Below are 18604 nucleotides of genomic sequence, written 5' to 3' on the forward strand. Positions count from 1 at the left end.
TATATCTTTGAATAATAATAAAGAAAATAGGTTAAAATGAAATACATTTAAAAATATAATAAAAACAATATTTTAAAAATTAAATGAATAAAAAATAAAAAATGAAGATATACTAATATTATAATATATTAATATAATCATAAAGATAGGAGTAAAAATAATAATAATAAAATTAAAATAAAAATACAAATAAAAAATAAAAAATAAATAAAAATAAACGAAAAATGAAAATTAAAATTAAAATTAAAATTAAAAGAAAAATGAAAAGAAAAAGAAAAAGAAACGTAAAAATAGAAATAAAAATAAAAATAAAAATAAAATAAAAATAAAAATAAAAATACAAATAAAAAATATTAAGATGAAGATCCTTAATTTTTCGAATGAGAGAAAAGTGCAGTGATACCCAAACACTCCACAAAACACAGAACATAAAATTAGTGGTTCATTTAATCTTCAAAAAAGCAAATCAATTTCTAAATTTAAACCAAGAGGTTGAAGTATTTTTAATTTGTTGATCCAAAAAGTCTCTCTTTGAGAGAGCTTTTTAGTCAAATTCCCTCCTCTCCAATATGGGTCCACATGCTCTATGCCCAAAAAAATGAAGCTCCGCTAATCGAATTTATTGCAAGTATTGCAAGGTAATGGTACAATGGTCATTGATTTCTTTCTAATATTATTTTGATGTTCTAGTATCCTCTCTTTTAATTTTCTACATGTTCTCCCCACATACTGTTTCCCGCAAGGGCATTGTAGCATGTAAACCACATTTCTCGTGTTGCAATTTATATTAGATTTTATTTTAAATCTCTCTTTTGTGGTGAAGCTCATAAATTCTCTCTTTTGTACAAATTTTTGATTTTTACAGGCTTTACAAGAATTACAAGGGATAAAACCACCAATATTCAAGGTCATACTTTTGTGTGGAATTTTTAGAGCATAGCTTGGGGCTAAAATTTTTAGGTTTTTCGTCCTCCTAAAAATGACTGGTGTTTTTTTTTGGTAAAACTTTACCTAGAATGGGATCCTGGCACAAAATGTCCCAGTGTTTGTTGAGAATCTTTTTTTATTTTCCAGTGTTGTGTTGTATTGAGTAGTGAAAGAAAGATTGTAATTATCCTTAGAGTGTCTTTTGGGGTTAGATGCTATCAGATCTCTTCTATTCTTTTTTACTATTTCCTTAATTTCTTTGTCTAGCAGTGTTGTTTCATATTTTTTTGCCACAAATTTATTTTTTAAATGCTCGGCTTGTTCTCTATAGTCTGAGTTATTTGTACAATTTCTTCTCACTCGTATTAGCTGACTTTTTGGTATGGTTTACAACCATTTGTCTTTATGGCAATTTTTTCTATGGATGAAGCTATTGCCCTCTGTTTTTTTAAAAAAAACATTTTGATTGAATCTGATTATTTTCTATAAAGAGACTTAGATCAAGGAAATTGATAGTAGTAATGTTTGTTTCATGTGTAAATTTTAAACCGTAGTCATTTTGATGAATGTAATCTATAAATGATGACAAGTCGTCCTGTGAACCTTGCCAAATCAATATTATGTCATCAATGAAGCGTTTCCATAGGACCAGGTTCGCTACCCAGCTATGCCCACTCCATATGTGGTTGGATTCCCAATCCCGCATATATATGTTTGCATAGCTGGGGGCGAACCTGGTCCCCATGACTGTACCAGTGGTCTGGAGGTAAAATGAATCATCAAAGAAAAAATAATTATGCTTAAGAATATAGTGAATACTATTTAAAATAAAATTTCGAACATTTTATGATATATTTTCATCTTTCTCCATAATCCGTTCCGACGCAACTAAACCTTTATTGTGTTTTATTATTGTATATAATGACGTGACATCTATGGTCACCCAGACATAGTCAGGTTCCCAAATTACATTCTCCATAATTCTTAAAATGTGGGCAGTGTCTTTTAAGTAGGAAGATGCTTCTTGCGCATATTTTTGAAGGTGATGGTCTACGAATTCTGATAAGTGAGCAGATACAGAGTTTATGCCACTGATGATTGGCCTACCTGGGGGGGTTATTGGGTTCTTGTGTAATTTAGGGAGAAAATAAGTGATGGGTATTATTGGAAAATTATTAAAAAGATATTCCTTATTGTTTTTAGAAATTATATTGTTTTTATAAGCTTGATCCAACAAGGATCCCAAGATGGTGCTAATTTTTTTCTTTGGATCTCCTGTGAGTTTAATGTAAGTTTCTATGTCTCCCAAAATTCTATATGCCTCATTCATATAGTATTCTTTTGTCATGATGACTATAGCTCCCCCTTTGTCGGCTTCCTTTATTACTACGGTGTCCATTTTCTGCAATTTAGTTATACTTGCTGATTCTTCTTTGTTCATATTATATTTGTTTTCTCCTAGGTTTTTTATTTTTCTAATTTTTCTAGGTAATGGCATACCATGCTGTTAAACGTTTCTAGAAAAGAAACATAGAAACATAGAAACATAGAATGTGACGGCAGATAAGAACCATTCGGCCCATCTAGTCTGCCCAGTTTTCTAGATACTTTCATTAGTCCCTGGCCTTATCTTATAGTTAGGATAGCCTTATGCCTATCCCACGCATGCTTAAACTCCTTTACTGTGTTAACCTCTACAACTTCAGCTGGAAGGCTATTCCATGCATCCACTACCCTCTCAGTAAAGTAATACTTCCTGATATTATTTTTAAACCTTTGTCCCTCTAATTTAAGACTATGTCCTCTTGTTGTGGTAGTTTTTCTTCTTTTAAATATAGTCTCCTCCTTTACTGTGTTGATTCCCTTTATGTATTTAAATGTTTCTATCATATCCCCCCTGTCTCGTCTTTCCTCCAAGCTATACATGTTAAGATCCTTTAACCTTTCCTGGTAAGTTTTATCCTGCAATCCATGAACCAATTTAGTAGCCCTTCTTTGAACTCTCTCTAAGGTATCAATATCCTTCTGAAGATAGGGTCTCCAGTACTGTGTACAGTACTCCAAGTGAGGTCTCACCAGTGTTCTGTACAATGGCATGAGCACTTCCCTCTTTCTACTGCTAATACCTCTCCCTATACAACCAAGCATTCTGCTAGCATTTCCTGCTGCTCTATTACATTGTCTGCCTACCTTTAAGTCATCAGAAATAATCACCCCTAAATCCCTTTCCTCAGATGTTGAGGTTAGGACTCTATCAAATATTTTGTACTCTACCCTTGGGTTTTTACGTCCAAGATGCATTATCTTGCACTTATCCACATTAAATGTCAGTTGCCACAACTCTGACCATTTTTCTAGTTTACCTAAATCATTTTCCATTTGGCCTATCCCTCCTGGAACATCAACCCTGTTACATATCTTAGTATCATCCGCAAAAAGACACACCTTACCATCAAGACCTTCTGCAATATCACTAATAAAAATATTAAAGAGAATGGGTCCAAGTACAGATCCCTGAGGTACCCCACTGGTGACAAGCCCAAGCTTCGAATATACTCCATTGACTACAACCCTCTGTTGCCTGTCACTCAGCCACTGCCTTACCCATTCAACAATATTGGAATCCAAACTCAAAGATTGTAGTTTATTGATAAGCCTTCTATGTGCAACAGTGTCAAAAGCCTTACTGAAATCTAGGTACGCAATGTCTACTGCACCACCCTGACCTATAATTTTAGTTACCCAATCAAAAAAATCAATAAGATTAGTTTGGCATGATCTCCCTGAAGTAAACCCATGTTGTCTCTGATCTTGAAATCCATGTGTTTTTAGATGTTCAACAATCCTATCCTTTAACATGGTTTCCATCACTTTCCCCACTACTGAAGTAAGGCTTACTGGCCTATAGTTGCCCGACTCCTCCCTATTACCTTTCTTGTGAATGGGCACAACATTCGCTAACTTCCAATCTTCTGGGACTACTCCTGTTATCAATGATTGGTTAAATAAATCTGTTAATGGTTTTGCTAGTACACCACTAAGCTCTTTTAATAGCTTTGGGTGTATTCCATCAGGTCCCATTGACTTATTTGTCTTTACTTTTGACAGTTGAAATAGAACCTCTTCCTCTGTAAACTCACGTGTAATAAATTACTCATTTATCCTTTTTCTTAACTGAGGTCCCTTTCCTTCATTTTCATCTGTAAATACCGAACAAAAATATTCATTGAGGCAGTCAGCTAGACCTTTATCCTCATCTACATACCTTCCTTCTTTTGTTTTTAATCTAACTAATCCTTGTTTTACTTTTCTTTTCTCATTTATGTATCTAAAAAAGTTTTGTCCCCCTTTTTTACCGACTGTGCTATTTTCTCTTCTGTGTGTGATTTGGAAGCTCTTATAACTTGCTTAGCCTCTTTCTGCCTAATCTTATAGGTCATTCTGTCTTCCTCACTCTGGTTTTTTTTATAATTACTAAATGCTAACTTTTTGTTTTTTACTATTTTGGCCACATCTGCGGAGTACCACAGTGGTTTCTTGAATTTTTTGCTTTTACTGACAAGCCTAATGCAATTTTCTGTTGCCTTCAGTAGTGCAACTTTTAAATAATCCCATTTCTTTTGGACTCCATATAAATTGCTCCAGTCTGATAATGACTCCTTTACACATTTTCTAATTTTAGAAAAGTCTGTTTTTCTAAAGTCTAAAACTTTTGTTTTTGTGTGGTGTGACTCAGTCACTGTTCTTATATTAAACCACACTGACTGATGATCACTGGATCCTAAACTTTCACCTACAGTAATATCTGATACCAAATCTCCATTTGTTAACACTAAATCTAGTATGGCCTCTTTACGAGTTGGCTCCTCAACGACTTGTTTTAGAGACAATCCCAGTAGGGAGTTTAGAATATGTGTGCTCCTGGCACAAGTAGCTATTTTTGTTTTCCAATTCACATCAGGAAGATTAAAGTCACCCATGATGATAACTTCCCCCTTCATTGTCATTTTAGCTATTTCTTCAACTAGTATTATAGTATTATATAACTCTTCAAAAGGACCTCTATCCCCTACTGGATAGAAATGTGATTTCTTTTTAAATTGTTTCTGTTCTAAAATAGTTTCATCTATACTTTTTGGGGATGTATTTTCTTCTATCTCTCTTTTTAGAAAAAATCTTTTTAATGTCATTTTGCGAATATATTTCTGGACATCAATGTAAGTATTAAAGAAATTCATTTTTTGATTAGGGGCAAATTTTAGACCTTTGCTCAGAGCTTTTAAATCAGTGTCACATAACTCTATATCTGTTAGATTGTAGATTCCATAGTGTTTCTCTAGTGTCTTTGTCTTAGGGAGTCCTCTCTCTGTGGATTCTCCTCTATTCTTTTTCTTTTGGGGGAAATTGAGTGAATGTCTGATGTGATTCCCTGGTGATTGTGGCGTGGTTTGAAAAATTGAGTTATTCTCCCATCCCTGTGGGACCCTCCCTCTAAAAAAAGATTCTCCCTCTCATCTGGATGTTCCAGACTAGTTCTTGTTACTTGGGCATAAGATCTCCTAGGGAGAGAATCACACTGATTTGGGGAAATCGATTCTTTCCTTCCCCTTTGTTTAGTGGAATTTTGAATCTGTGAGACGTTGTTTGCAGTGAATGTTTTTCGTCTCGTGATAAGTGGACATCGTGTGTAATTATTAGAATATCTTCTAGTTTTAATGGGTGAATTTCGTGTGTGGTTAATTGGAGAATTTCTTATTCGAATGGGTGAGGGGTTTCTTTTATATGTATCAGGTTTTCTGAAATACCGTATATACTCGAGTATAAGCCGACCCGAATATAAGCCAAGGCCCCTAATTTTACCCAAAAAAACTGGGAAAATGTATTGACTCGAGTATAAGACTAGGGTGGGAAATGCAGCAGCTACTGGTAAATTTCTAAATAAAATTAGATCCTAAAAAAATGATATTAATTGAATATTTATTTACAGTGTGTGTATATAATGAATGCAGTGTGTGCGTATGAATGCAGTGTGTGCGTATGAATGCAGTGTGCGTATGAGTGCAGTGTGCGGATGAGTGCAGTGCGTGTATGAGTGCAGTGCGTGTATGAGTGCAGTGCGTGTATGAGTGCAGTGCGTGTATGAGTGCAGTGCGCGTATGAGTGCAGTGCGCGTATGAGTGCAGTGTGCGTATGAGTGCAGTGTGTGAGTGCAGTGCGTGAGTGCAGTGTGTGTGTATGAGTGCAGTGTGTGTGTGTGTATGAGTGCAGTGTGTGTGTGTATGAGTGCAGTGTGTGTGCGTATGAGTGCAGTGTGTGTGCGTATATATTAATTTAATATTTATTTCCAGTGTGTGTATATAATGAATGCAGTGTGTGTGTATGAGTGCAGTGTGTATGAGTGCAGTGTGTATGAGTGCAGTGTGTATGAGTGCAGTGTGTGTGTATGAGTGCAGTGTGTGTGTATGAGTGCAGTGTGTGTGAGTATGAGTGCAGTGTGTGTGCGTATATATTATTGAATATTTATTAGTGTTTATGAGTGCAGTGTGTGTGTATGAGTGCAGTGTGTGTGTATGAGTGCAGTGTGTGTGTGTATGAGTGCAGTGTGTGTGAGTGCAGTGTGTGTGTGTGAGTGCAGTGTGTGTGTGAGTGCAGTGTGTGTGTGAGTGCAGTGTGTGTATGAGTGCAGTGTGTGTGTGAATGCAGTGTGTGTATGAGTGCAGTGTGTGTATATGAATGAAGTGTGAGTGTGTGATGCAGTGTGTGTTTGTGTATGTGTTGGTGGGGGTGGGCATTTGATATATTATTAATTATTATTTAATTTTTTTATATTATTATTTTTTATTATTATTATTTATTATTTAATTATCTTTTTTTTTTCGTCCCCTCTCCCTGCTTGCTAGCTGGCCAGGGAGGGGGGCTCCTTCCCTGGTGGTCCAGTGTCATTGGTAGTTCAGTGGGGGGAGAGGGGTGCTGGTAGAGCTGTACTTACCTTTCCTGCAGCTCCTGTCAGCTCTCTCCTCCTCCGCGCGGTCTGTGCAGCTCCCTCTGTCAGCTCCCAGTGTAAGTCTCGCGAGAGACTTACACTGGGAGCTGACCGAGGTGCTGAACGGACGGCGCGGAGGAGGAGAGAGCTGACAAGAGCTGCAGGAAAGGTAAGTACAGCTCTGCCAGCACCCCTCTCCCCCCAGTCTGTATTATGGCAATGCAAATTGCCATAATACAGACTCTGACTCGAGTATAAGCCGAGTTGGGGTTTTTCAGCACAAAAAATGTGCTGAAAAACTCGGCTTATACTCGAGTATATACGGTAAGTGTTTTTTTTGTGGTCCTTCAAAGTTTCTAGTATCTCTATCAAAGTTTCGTTTGTATTTCTTTTAAATTTTGTTGCTAGTGGAAAAAGTGTTAAAAGTTTTGTCTCTTCTATCTCTCTTCATTTTATTGTTTTTGGTCTCTGCAATTTTTTCTTCTAAGTTATTGATTACATTACAAATTTCTTGTTCTTTTTCTTTATATTTATTGGGTTCTATATTTTGACTTCCCTCAGATTCTAGGGTTTTTATATCTATCTCTATTTGTTCTCTACCTTATTTTTCAAATTCAATTGTTAATTTCATAAGGTTTTGTGAACATGTGTCTAAGATTGAGTCCCATTTTTTTTTAGGAATTCCTCATTATCTATACCACATGCTGTAATTTTTTCCACTCTTAATCCCCTAGGGATTAATCCCTCTTTGAGGTAACCTTCTAGATAGGACACTTCCCACCATTTTTTTGTTTCTTTCACCATTAGACGTTCTAATTTGGTGAAATAGTACTTATCAGAATCTCTTAAAGGGATATTGTCTGTATTTTGTTGAAACATTTTTTCAAATCTTACATTTCTACCTCTTTGTATATTTGCAAATGAATAAGTTGCCATAATGATTGTGTCACAATAATGAGGATCAAGATATGCAAACAAAAACAACAATGTACCGTATATACTCGAGTATAAGCCGACCCGAATATAAGCCGAGGCCCCTAATTTTACCCCCCAAAACTGGGAAAACTTATTGACTTGAGTATAAGACTAGGGTGGGAAATGTAGCAGCTACTGGTAAATTTCTAAATAAAATTAGATCCTAAAAAAATTACATTAATTTAATATTTATTTGTGTGTGTGAATGCAGTGTGTGTGTATGAATGCAGTGTGTGTGTATGAATGCAGTGTGTGTGTGTATGAATGCAGTGTGTGTATGAGTGCAGTGTGTATGAGTGCAGTGTGTGTATGAGTGCAGTGTGTGTGTGTGTTTGAATGCAGTGTGTGTTTGAATGCAGTGTGTGTATGAGTGCAGTGTGTGTTTTGTTTAATGCAGAGTATGATTTCAGAGCCTTGGTGGGGGGGTGGGCATTTTTATTATTTTTTTTATTATTATTTTAATATTAATAGATTTTTTGTTATATTCATTTTTTTATTATTATTATTTTTTCTTTTCTTTTATTATTATTAATATTTTTTTTCGTCCCCCCTCCCTGCTTGATACATGGCAGGGAGGGGGGCTCTCCTTCCCTGGTGGTCCAGTGGCATTGGTAGTCCAGTGGGGGGAGGAGGGGGCTGGCAGAGAGTTTACTTACCTCTCCTGCAGCTCCTGTCAGCTCCCTTCTCCTCCGCGCCGGTCCGTGCAGCTCCTCTGTCAGCTCACAGTGTAAGTCTCGCAAGAGCCGCACTATGACCCCGCGGCTCTCGCGAGACTTACACTGGGAGCAGGCCCCACAGTCCCCTGTCTGTATTATGGCAATGTAAATTGCCATAATACAGACAACAGACTCGAGTATAAAACGAGTTGGGTTTTTTCAGCACAAAAAATGTGCTGAAAAACTCGTCTTATACTCGAGTATATACGGTATGTGAACACAACGCAGTGAAGAAAAAATATATATAATATATATAATTTAAAGCAAACCGGGACTTCCCTTTATATTTTAGGTGAAGTATCCAGGTGAATCCCCGAAGACTTCCTCTTGTCTTCAATAGATATGTGCAAATAAGATAGGGGATAATCTGCTAAATACAGATACAATAAAGAAACATAGCGTTTAACTGTGTGGGGACTGGTACTAATATGTAATCACAATTGGTCACTCACAAATTTGTGGAGTTAAAACAGCCTTGAATGGTATCTTTTTCCTTCAGTATCCAGTGTATTGTCCCTCTTCACATATTCATCATCGAATAGATGTATATATCTCAAAAGAGAAAGATATACACAAAAATTTAGTGCACTTCCAGAGTATGATAAAGTATTTAATGACTTACATTTAGATATAAAACAAACAGCTTGTCACCATACACGTCCTACGCGTTTCTACCTAGGTTTGGACTTCCTCAGGGACTTGGTGCAATAAAGTGCAGTAAAAGATAATAGCAGCAATTCAAAAGATCCCTCCCACAGTCCTTTTATACATCCCCATTTAATGTTAAAAGTCTTTCAGCTGGTATTCAATTTTCGTTTTGGCGGTATGGAACCGATGAGTACTGTAATTTAACATCTTGTGTGTTTATAATACAATGTACATTATTTATACATACATATAGATAATGGTATAGTTGGTGAAACCCATTTATGTTGCACTTTTTGTCTCAATTTATTTCATTTTAACCTATTTTCTTTATTATTATTCAAAGATATAAATTGATTTCATTCACCTTTAAGTAAAAAGAGACAAAAGTGCAACATAAATGGGTTTCACCAACTATACCATTATCTATATGTATGTATAAATAATGTACATTGTATTATAAACACACAAGATGTTAAATTACAGTACTATTAATATACTTTATGTATTTCTTCTCATATGAGGTATACAAATTGTGAGAATGGTATATATATATGTTAAATAGGCGAATGGTATATATATGTTAAATAGGTAAACACATGTTTTTGTATAAACCTGAATCCTTTATTCATCAAAATGAGATATATATTTACAGATTTATAACCATAGATTGTATTGTGAACATATATTTTCTCTGATTTCATCTTATTTTGTGAAGGTAGTGCCATCCAGAGAACTTTTTTAATTGCCTTTCTCTCCCCCTTTCCGTTTTGTCCATCCATTTATACACGTTTTGAGTCCATGTAACAGAACAAGTGAGACAGATCAACGGTTGCGACCCACTTCCGGGTCTGTGAAACGCAAGGTGGAACGCACGCGACGTACGCGATGACGTCACCCGGTCCAACACCGCGACGCACGTGATGACATCATCGGTTCCATACCGCCAAAACGAAAATTGAATACCAGCTGAAAGACTTTTAACATTAAATGGGGATGTATAAAAGGACTGTGGGAGGGATCTTTTGAATTGCTGCTATTATCTTTTACTGCACTTTATTGCCCTAAGTCCCTGAGGAAGTCCAAACCTAGGACGAAACGCATAGGACGTGTATGTGACAAGCTGTTTGTTTTATATCTAAATGTAAGTCATTAAATACTTTTTTTTATCAAACTCTGGAAGTGCACTACATTTTTGTGTATATCTTTCTCTTTTGAGATATATACATCTATTCGATGATGAATATGTGAGGAGGGACAATACACTGGATACTGAAGGAAAAATATACCATTCAAGGCTGTTTTAACTCCACAAATTTGTGAGTGACCAATTGTGATTACATATTAGCACCAGTCCCCACACAGTTAAACGCTTTGTTTCTTTATTGTATCTGTATTTAGCAGATTATCCCCTATCTTATTTGCACATTTTCACAATTTGCTTCTCCAGATATCCAATCTGAGCTTCCAGTGAAGCCACTCGCACACACCTGTAACAGAGGTATGGACCCTGGATGGGTACATTCAGTCATGCATACATGTTACAAGATGTGCACTGAGTCAGACAAACAATCTTGCTAACACTCATTTCCCTAGTTGCCAAAAAACAAGTAAGCAGGACAGTAAAACAATATTTACTTTGTTAGTTTACACTACTGTTGTTTTAACTCCTACTTAAATAAGACTACTTTAAGTGAGCAAGCTCAGTGAGTCAGCTGTGGGTTTATACAGGTTATAGAAACCCCACAAAGGTGGAAATTGAGGGACAGTCCCCCTAATTGACTCAGCAGCAGCACACATGGAAAAAAACCCACTGCTTTTTAACTTACAAGTTAAGTAGATCCACTGATTGATGCCAGAGAAGGTGTGAGGCGTTGTTTTAACAAGCAGGTGGAGCAGGAGAAGGTTGGAACCTTCAGACCAGCACATGAGGAACACAGTGTCCTGCAGTTAATTTTACTATTCTGGGTATGTCAAGTCCAAATCAGCAACCAAAATCAGAATCCTTATAATACGCCTGAGTTCAAGGGGAATAGAAAGCAGTGAAGTAGGTAATCAAGCAGAGGTCCTGCAACAAGTAGAGAGTAACGGTAGTAGTGCGTCCTGATAGCCAGAAAGTATGTCTATCAAAGACTGAGTAAGAGGGAATAGGACAATGAGTGAATAGATAAAAGCTCAGAAACTGGAAAAAGTGGGATAGAAGTAGAGAGTAACAGCAACAAGTGTAATAGCTTGTAACAGCTTGGCAACAAAATTAATCGAGTGTCAAGTTCAATAAACTTCCTTTCGTTTTTAAACGCTGTGGGAAAGTAGTCCCCATGGTAATACATGAGTGTAGGGATCATGGAAATTTAAAAGATAGGTTTGTATATGTTTAGAGATGTCACGAATAGTTAGCCAGCGAATAGTTCCCGGCGAACATAGCTTGTTCGCGTTCGCCACGGTGGGCGAACATATGCGATGTTCGGTTCGCCCCCTATTCATCATCATTGAGTAAACTTTGACCCTGTACCTCACAGTCAGCAGACACATTTCAGCCAATCAGCAGCAGACCCTCCCTCCCAGATCCTCCCACCTCCTGGACAGCATCCATTTTAGATTTATTCGGAAGCTGCATTCTTAGTGAGAGGAGGGACAGTGTAGCTGCTGCTGATTTAATAGGGATCGATAGCTAGGCTAGTGTATTCAGTGTGCACTACAGCCCTGAAGGACTCATCTGATCTCTGCTGTAAGGACAGCATCCCAAAAAGCCCTTTTTAGGGCTAGAACATCAGTCTGCTTTTTTTTCCCTGTAATCTAATTGCAGTTGCCTGCCTGCCAGCGTGTGTGTCAGGCTCACAGCGTATACTGTGCCCACTTGCCCAGTGCCACCACTCATACCTGGTGTCACAATAGCTTGCATTTAAAAAAAAATAAAAAAAATTTACTGTAATATAATAGCAGTCAGTTTCCTTCACAGGTGTGCATTTCAGGGCCTGCCAGGGCACAGTGTCACACCAGTGCAACTCATATCTGGTGTAACAGTAGTGTACATTTAAAAGAAACAACACTTTTTTGACTTTAACGTTAACGACTATTTGTATGACCGGGGTGCTAGGACAGCCTCTGCGGAGCTGGGGATTTTTTTGCCACATTACTGGACGCTCATGCGCAATTCCTGTAGGCTCATGCGTCCTTTTGAGGAGGTGACAAACCTAGTCAGTTGCACCGAAGGCCCCATCAGCGACATCATACCATTTGTTTTCTTCCTGGAGCGTGCCCTGCGAAGAGTGCTGGATCAGGCCGTAGATGAGCGTGAAGAGGAAGAGTTGTGGTCATCATCACCACCAGAAACAGCCTTATCAGCATCGCTTGCTGGACCTGTGGCAACGCTGGAAGAGGATTGTGAGGAAGAGGAGTCAGAGGAGGAATGTGGCTTTGAGGAGGAGGAGGAAGACCAACCACAACAGGCATCCCGGGGTGCTCATTGTCACCTATCTTGTACCCGTTGTGTTGTACGTGGCTGGGGGAAGAACATACCTTCAGTGAGATCACTGAGAACGAGGAACGGGACATGAGTAGCTCAGCATCCAACCTTGTGCAAATGGGGTCTTTCATGCTGTCGTGCCTGTTGAGGGACCCTCGTATAAAAAGGCTGAAGGAGAACGACCTGTACTGGGTGTCCACACTACTAGACCCCCGGTATAAGCAGAAAGTGCCTGAAATGTTACCGAATTACCACAAGTCGGAAAGGATACAGCATTTCCAAAATAAATTAAAAAGTATGCTTTACACAGCGTATAAGGGTGATGTCACAGCACAACGGGAATCTAACCGGGGAAGAGGTGAAAGTAATCCTCCTCCTCCCACGACCACGCCCTCAAGGACAGGACGCTTTACAGACGTGTTGATGATTGAGGACATGCAGAGCTTTTTAAGTCCTATGCATCGCCACAGCCCTTCGGGGTCCACCCTCAGAGAACAACTCGACCAACAGGTAGCAGACTACCTCGCCTTAACTGCAGTTATCGACACTCTGAGGAGCGATGAACCCCTTGACTACTGGGTGTGCAGGCTTGACCTGTAGCCTGAGCTATCCCAATTTGCGATAGAACTTCTGTCCTGCCCCGCTCCAAGTGTCCTGTCAGAAAGGACCTTCAGTGCAGCAGGAGGTATTGTCACTGAGAAGAGAAGTCGCCTAGGTCAAAAAAGTCTAGATTACCTCACCTTTATTAAGATGAATGAGGGATGGATCCCGAAGGGACTGACAGTTGGCGATACATTCGACTAAAAAACGCCTGATGAGATGAGCTGCCTTGGGCTAAAAATGCTGCTGTATTTTATTTCTGAATGCCGGATGACTTGCGTGACTTATCCGCCACCAACTAAGGTTCAAGCCGCAATATTTTAGGGCAATTTCTGCCTGGGAAACAAACAGCAATTTTTCTGGCCGCTGCTATAGCAGCGGCTGCAAAAATACCTAATTTTTCAGGCATGTGTACATGCCTAATTTTTCTGGCCTCTGGTGCTGCACTGTGGCTTCGAAAACCAAACCAAAAAAAAGGCACATAACAGGGATTAAACTGATAGGAATAGTACTACTTAACACACCACTCCTATCTGGTGGCACATTAGATTGCACGCGCAGTGCACCAAATTTGAAGCAGGAGGTCCGACCAAGCATCTTTTTCCATCTCCCGGTTCCTAAAATCGATGCCATATACACGTCCCCTGATAGGGGACGTAACAGGGATTAAACTGATAAGAATAGTACTACTTAACACACCACTCCTATCTGGTGGCACATTAGATTGCATGCGCAGTGCCCCAAATTTGAAGTAGGAGGACCGACCAAGCATCTTTTTCCATCTCCCGGTTCCTAAAATCGATGCCATATACACGTCCCCTGATAGGGGACGTAACAGGGATTAAACTGATAGGAATAGTACTACTTAACACACCTTATAATAACACAGAGAGAGGCAACACAGAGAGAGGAGTCTGAAGAAGAGGAGTCAGAGGAGGAAGGTGGCTTTGAGGAGGTGGAAGACCAAACAGAGCAGGCGTCCCAGGGGGCTTCTTGTCACCTTTCGGGGACCCTTGGTGTTGTACGTGGCTGGGTGGAGGAAGAGACCTTCAATGACATCAGTGAGGACAAGGAACGGGACATGGCTAGCTTGGTATCCAACCTTGTGCAAATGGGGAGTTTGCGGTTGTACAAATGGACTGTTTGCGGTTGTTTGCGGTGCGTTAAACGGGGAGTTTGGTCTGTCACTATGAAGCGCGCGTAACCCTTACACTACCTGATCGATACAACATCATACCTGATGTTTTAAAGCACGTTATTCCAAACAATTTAGGAATGTTAGGTGATTTATGCCCTTTATGGATTAAAACCAGACTCTGCATCAACTATGTAATTTTCCATGGGAGTTTTGCCATGGATCCCCCTCCGCCATTCCACAGTCCAGGTGTTAGTCCCCTTGAAACAACTTTTCCATCACTATTGTGGCCAGAAAGAGTCCCTGTGGGTTTTAAAATTCGCCTGCCTATTGAAGTCTATGGCGGTTCGCCCGGTTCGCACATTCGCGAACATTTGCGGAAATTCGCGTTCGCCATTCGCGAACGGAAAATTTTATGTTCGCGACATCTCTATATATGTTTTTAAAGGATAGTTTTGTATATGTTTTAAATCCAACAGCTTCATAACAGCCACATCCATTATCTGCTGAATATATATTTATGGAATATATGGAGTGCTTACGATTTGCTTTTAATATGAAAACAATTCCTTGAATAATATTGCTCCAAAACCCATTTGAATCAATGTAACATGATATTCATTTCCCCCATAATAGCACTGATCAGCTCATGAGCTGTTCAGATACTGATTCCTGAATAGTTCCCAAATAATGTAATCATTCTTGCTATTGGGTGTTGGTTGTACAAACAAAGACATCAAATAACCAAGGATAAAAACAAACGTTATTACTCATTGCTTTCAGATTGCATATTTTGTCCTTCTGGATTTGTTTAATCCTGATTGTTTCATGTTTCCCCCCTCATGCCTAATCCAGGGAGCCTTCGATTTGGAAGATGAAGAGGAAAATGATCATTATACAATGGCTGGCAGATTGCTTTATCCTTTCTACACCGCAAGCAACAGTTTTTTTAAAGTAGAGAACATTGCAAACAAGTTGACTTGTAATGTTAAGCAGCCAGTAAAAGTTGAATACTCGATTGAAAAGAATGACTTGAATCCTAACTCCAATGAACTTACTATATTCTACTTGGTGAGTATTGTGTCTATATTCTACTGGGTCATGTATGTCAGGAGTCGAGCAGTGCTGAATTATGGACTTTGTAGACCTGCTCCTGAAAATTACTGCTGGTCAAATTATGAAGTCTGAATTCGTATCTCTGGCTTGTACTTAGAAGATGACACACCTGCCTCCAATCTATAATTAGAATTTGTAGTCAAGTATAAAACATCCCAATATGTATTTATAACCTAGAAATTCTGTGCATATAAAACCAGTCTTCACAAGCAGGCTGAGACACAGAGACATTTGTCGGGAGAGCCATGTCTACAATAAATCAGTGCCTATGGGTGATGCGGCACAAAAAGTCTACCCTTCTGGTGATTTTACACAAAGCAACTGTGTGCAATCGCATGGAGCACAGCAAGGAGTAGAAACACTTATTTGTATAAACGATGCCAAAGCCAGAATAAATTCTAGCCAAGAAATGTGTTTCTTTGCTGGGTAGCAAAACAGAACTTGATCTATAATAAGAATACTATTTTTACATACCTTTCCAATACAAATTCGATTAACACATATACATTGCTGACGTTGTCTGTTAATTATTATTTTTACATGGGTATGTATTTACCTCAAGGGATAAGGTATGGTATTTTCTATTTCATATTAGAAGTAAATAATCACGTTTATCTGATATTTAATAAAAAATAAAAAACTACTAGTGGACTGAGTTAATTTCATTTTCTGTTACTGCAGATTTCAAGCAAAGGAAGAATCGTGTCAGGTGGAGAACACAACCTGGATGTTAAAGGAGAGTCAAGTGATACTAGTGAGTGCGCTTATTGCAGTGTCAAACGGTAGTGGTTTATTCACTTGTGCAGTTTTTCCAACTCTTGATTCTTAAATACACACAAATTATGGCTTTTTTCAGGAATTGCTGCTTTTTTTTTTTTTTTTTTTTGAATTCTTTATTTTTGGCGTGCGAGCTTTACAACTTGCTTGAACAGCCACAACAGCTAGATCAAGCGCATCAGTTATATGTATAACAATAGTATGACATTTGCAATTACTGCACATTTTTAAGTGATGAAAGATAAACATTAAGGAAAAACTTGAGATTGTAGATTAAAGAGGTTGCGACAGCTATGGTAGGTGTGTCTGCTAGATATATAACTTCTAAATGGCAATGATAAGTGCTGTTATTCAGGAATTGCTGCTTTTTTAACAGCCAACTGCTACCTGCTAAAATGCCTGACAGGACTTTAAGCAGCTTACTGCACACCACATTTCACAAGGGACAGGGAGAAACCAGTTTGCTTTACTGAAAGCCTGTCGCTAAGTAGTGGCCAACAGCTCCCATTATGCCCTCTAGGAGCCATTAACCTCCAATTAGCAACTGGTTTATTACTGGTTTCCAACCATAAACAGTAGTGAGACTTGGAGAGTGAAGTAAAATGCTAAATTTTATTCTGACATATGAGCCCACCCCAACATCTGTTTTGCAGCTAGTCCTAAAAATGATGCACCAAAAGATGTATTTGTAAACAGCGGATGTGTTTCTATATGTGTACTGTCAGATGCTGATATCTCTTGGTTCTGCCTTGGCGCATTCATTTTTCTTATAGGATGCCTCCTCTGATCTTGGTGAGTGTAGTCATTCTCTCCCTTGTTCCTCCGTGATTATGTTAAACATTTAGAATGTTTCTGATCTCGATCTTCCATCTGTTTATTTAGCTCAGTGTTAGCTTCCAAATTTTCCAAGGTCCAATACTCCTGTGATACTAGTTCGATACTTGCTTATTCAGCCTCCGAATTCTCAATTTCCTTTTGCAGGTGTTCAAGAGCGAGCACTATTATATTAAAATAACATGTGTTTAATATTTGTTCAAATAAATAGCAAAAGTCCACATTCTCTGCAAACCTGGGACCCAAGCCGATACATTGAAATGTGTGATGTTTTTAAATATGAAGCCTGCGTGACACTACGCAATTTCCATTTGATTAGTCTTTTTTTCTCCAAAATATTTGTAAGATTGGTATCACCTGGTTAATGTAAAAAGCTTCTGCTGGCACAAGCAAACCATTCTCTGTGCTTCCTTTTACTCTATCAAAAATGGCAATTGAACCACGAAAAGGACCAATTTCAGCACCATAACAACTTAATTGCAACAATGTTGTTATGGTGCAAGGAGGTCCCTGGTGCATCCTTAGCTTGAGAGGTTAAACCGTTCAAAAACGGTTTAACCCCAAAGAGTGCATTCCAAATCCATACCTGGATGTTCCCAATGACACTGGTTATCTTGAATTTGGTTAGAGGAAGCAGGGACTACTGCCTGGGATAATTCATTGTAGTCACTGTCTCCTGCTAAGGCCAATCACAGTGAAGCATGCAGGCACATGGTGAGACTTTATGGTGACAGCGTGCATACTAAGTGTTTCTGTGCTTTAACAGCAAGTTCTAATCTGAAGTGGGATCTTTACAAGAGAATGTTATTCTCCCAGTTTGTAAAAAGAAATTAGGAGTTGACAAATAGCAGCAGCTTCTAAATAGCTGATGTTGCCAATAGCAGTGGCTTGATAGGATTGCAACAGACTCGTATAGTGAACCTCATCATATTTATCAAATTATTTTTCATAAAATTAGAGTAACTCAAAGTTTGAAATACAATTACATATCAACATCTTAGATTAGAATAGTTAAAGGCATCTGCGCTCTGTGGTTTTATTATTTACTAGATTTTGGAAATTATTAGGGATGTGAGATGTGCTTCCACTGTAGCAAACTCAAGGAGGCTTCCACCCCGGCCCCTTGGGAGATATGTGTACCTATTGCTGAGTGAATGATGGCAGACTGCAAAGGCTTGTCTTATTGCATCTTCTATAACCACCATCAGCTGTGAGGGCCAAGGACAGGCAAACACATCACTGGAACATATCTGTCTAAAATCATGGCACAAAAACTCTATGAGTGAAAGATCAGAAGCCAGTAAAAGTTACTTGTTTCTATCCTATGCTTAAGATAACCTTGCTAGTCTATCTTTTTTTTTATAACATGTAACCAGCACTTTATTTAGTCTACCTCAATACAAAAAGAAAGCGACCCGATCCTCCTTTTC

General features: G+C 38.5%; 1 protein-coding gene across 1 annotated transcript in view; it reads left to right on the top strand.

Annotated features, from left to right (window-relative positions):
- Positions 1 to 18604, top strand: part of LOC134575460 (alpha-2-macroglobulin-like) — a 143148-nt gene that overhangs the window by 54937 nt on the left and 69607 nt on the right. Inside the window, exons 12-13 of the mRNA XM_063434754.1 lie at positions 15303 to 15518; positions 16245 to 16317. Coding sequence (XP_063290824.1) covers positions 15303 to 15518; positions 16245 to 16317 — 289 coding nt within the window. The remainder of the gene's footprint in view (positions 1 to 15302; positions 15519 to 16244; positions 16318 to 18604) is intronic.

This window comes from Pelobates fuscus, chromosome 10 (genome assembly GCF_036172605.1).
Source record: "Pelobates fuscus isolate aPelFus1 chromosome 10, aPelFus1.pri, whole genome shotgun sequence".
In the NCBI taxonomy this organism is placed as follows: domain Eukaryota; kingdom Metazoa; phylum Chordata; class Amphibia; order Anura; family Pelobatidae; genus Pelobates; species Pelobates fuscus.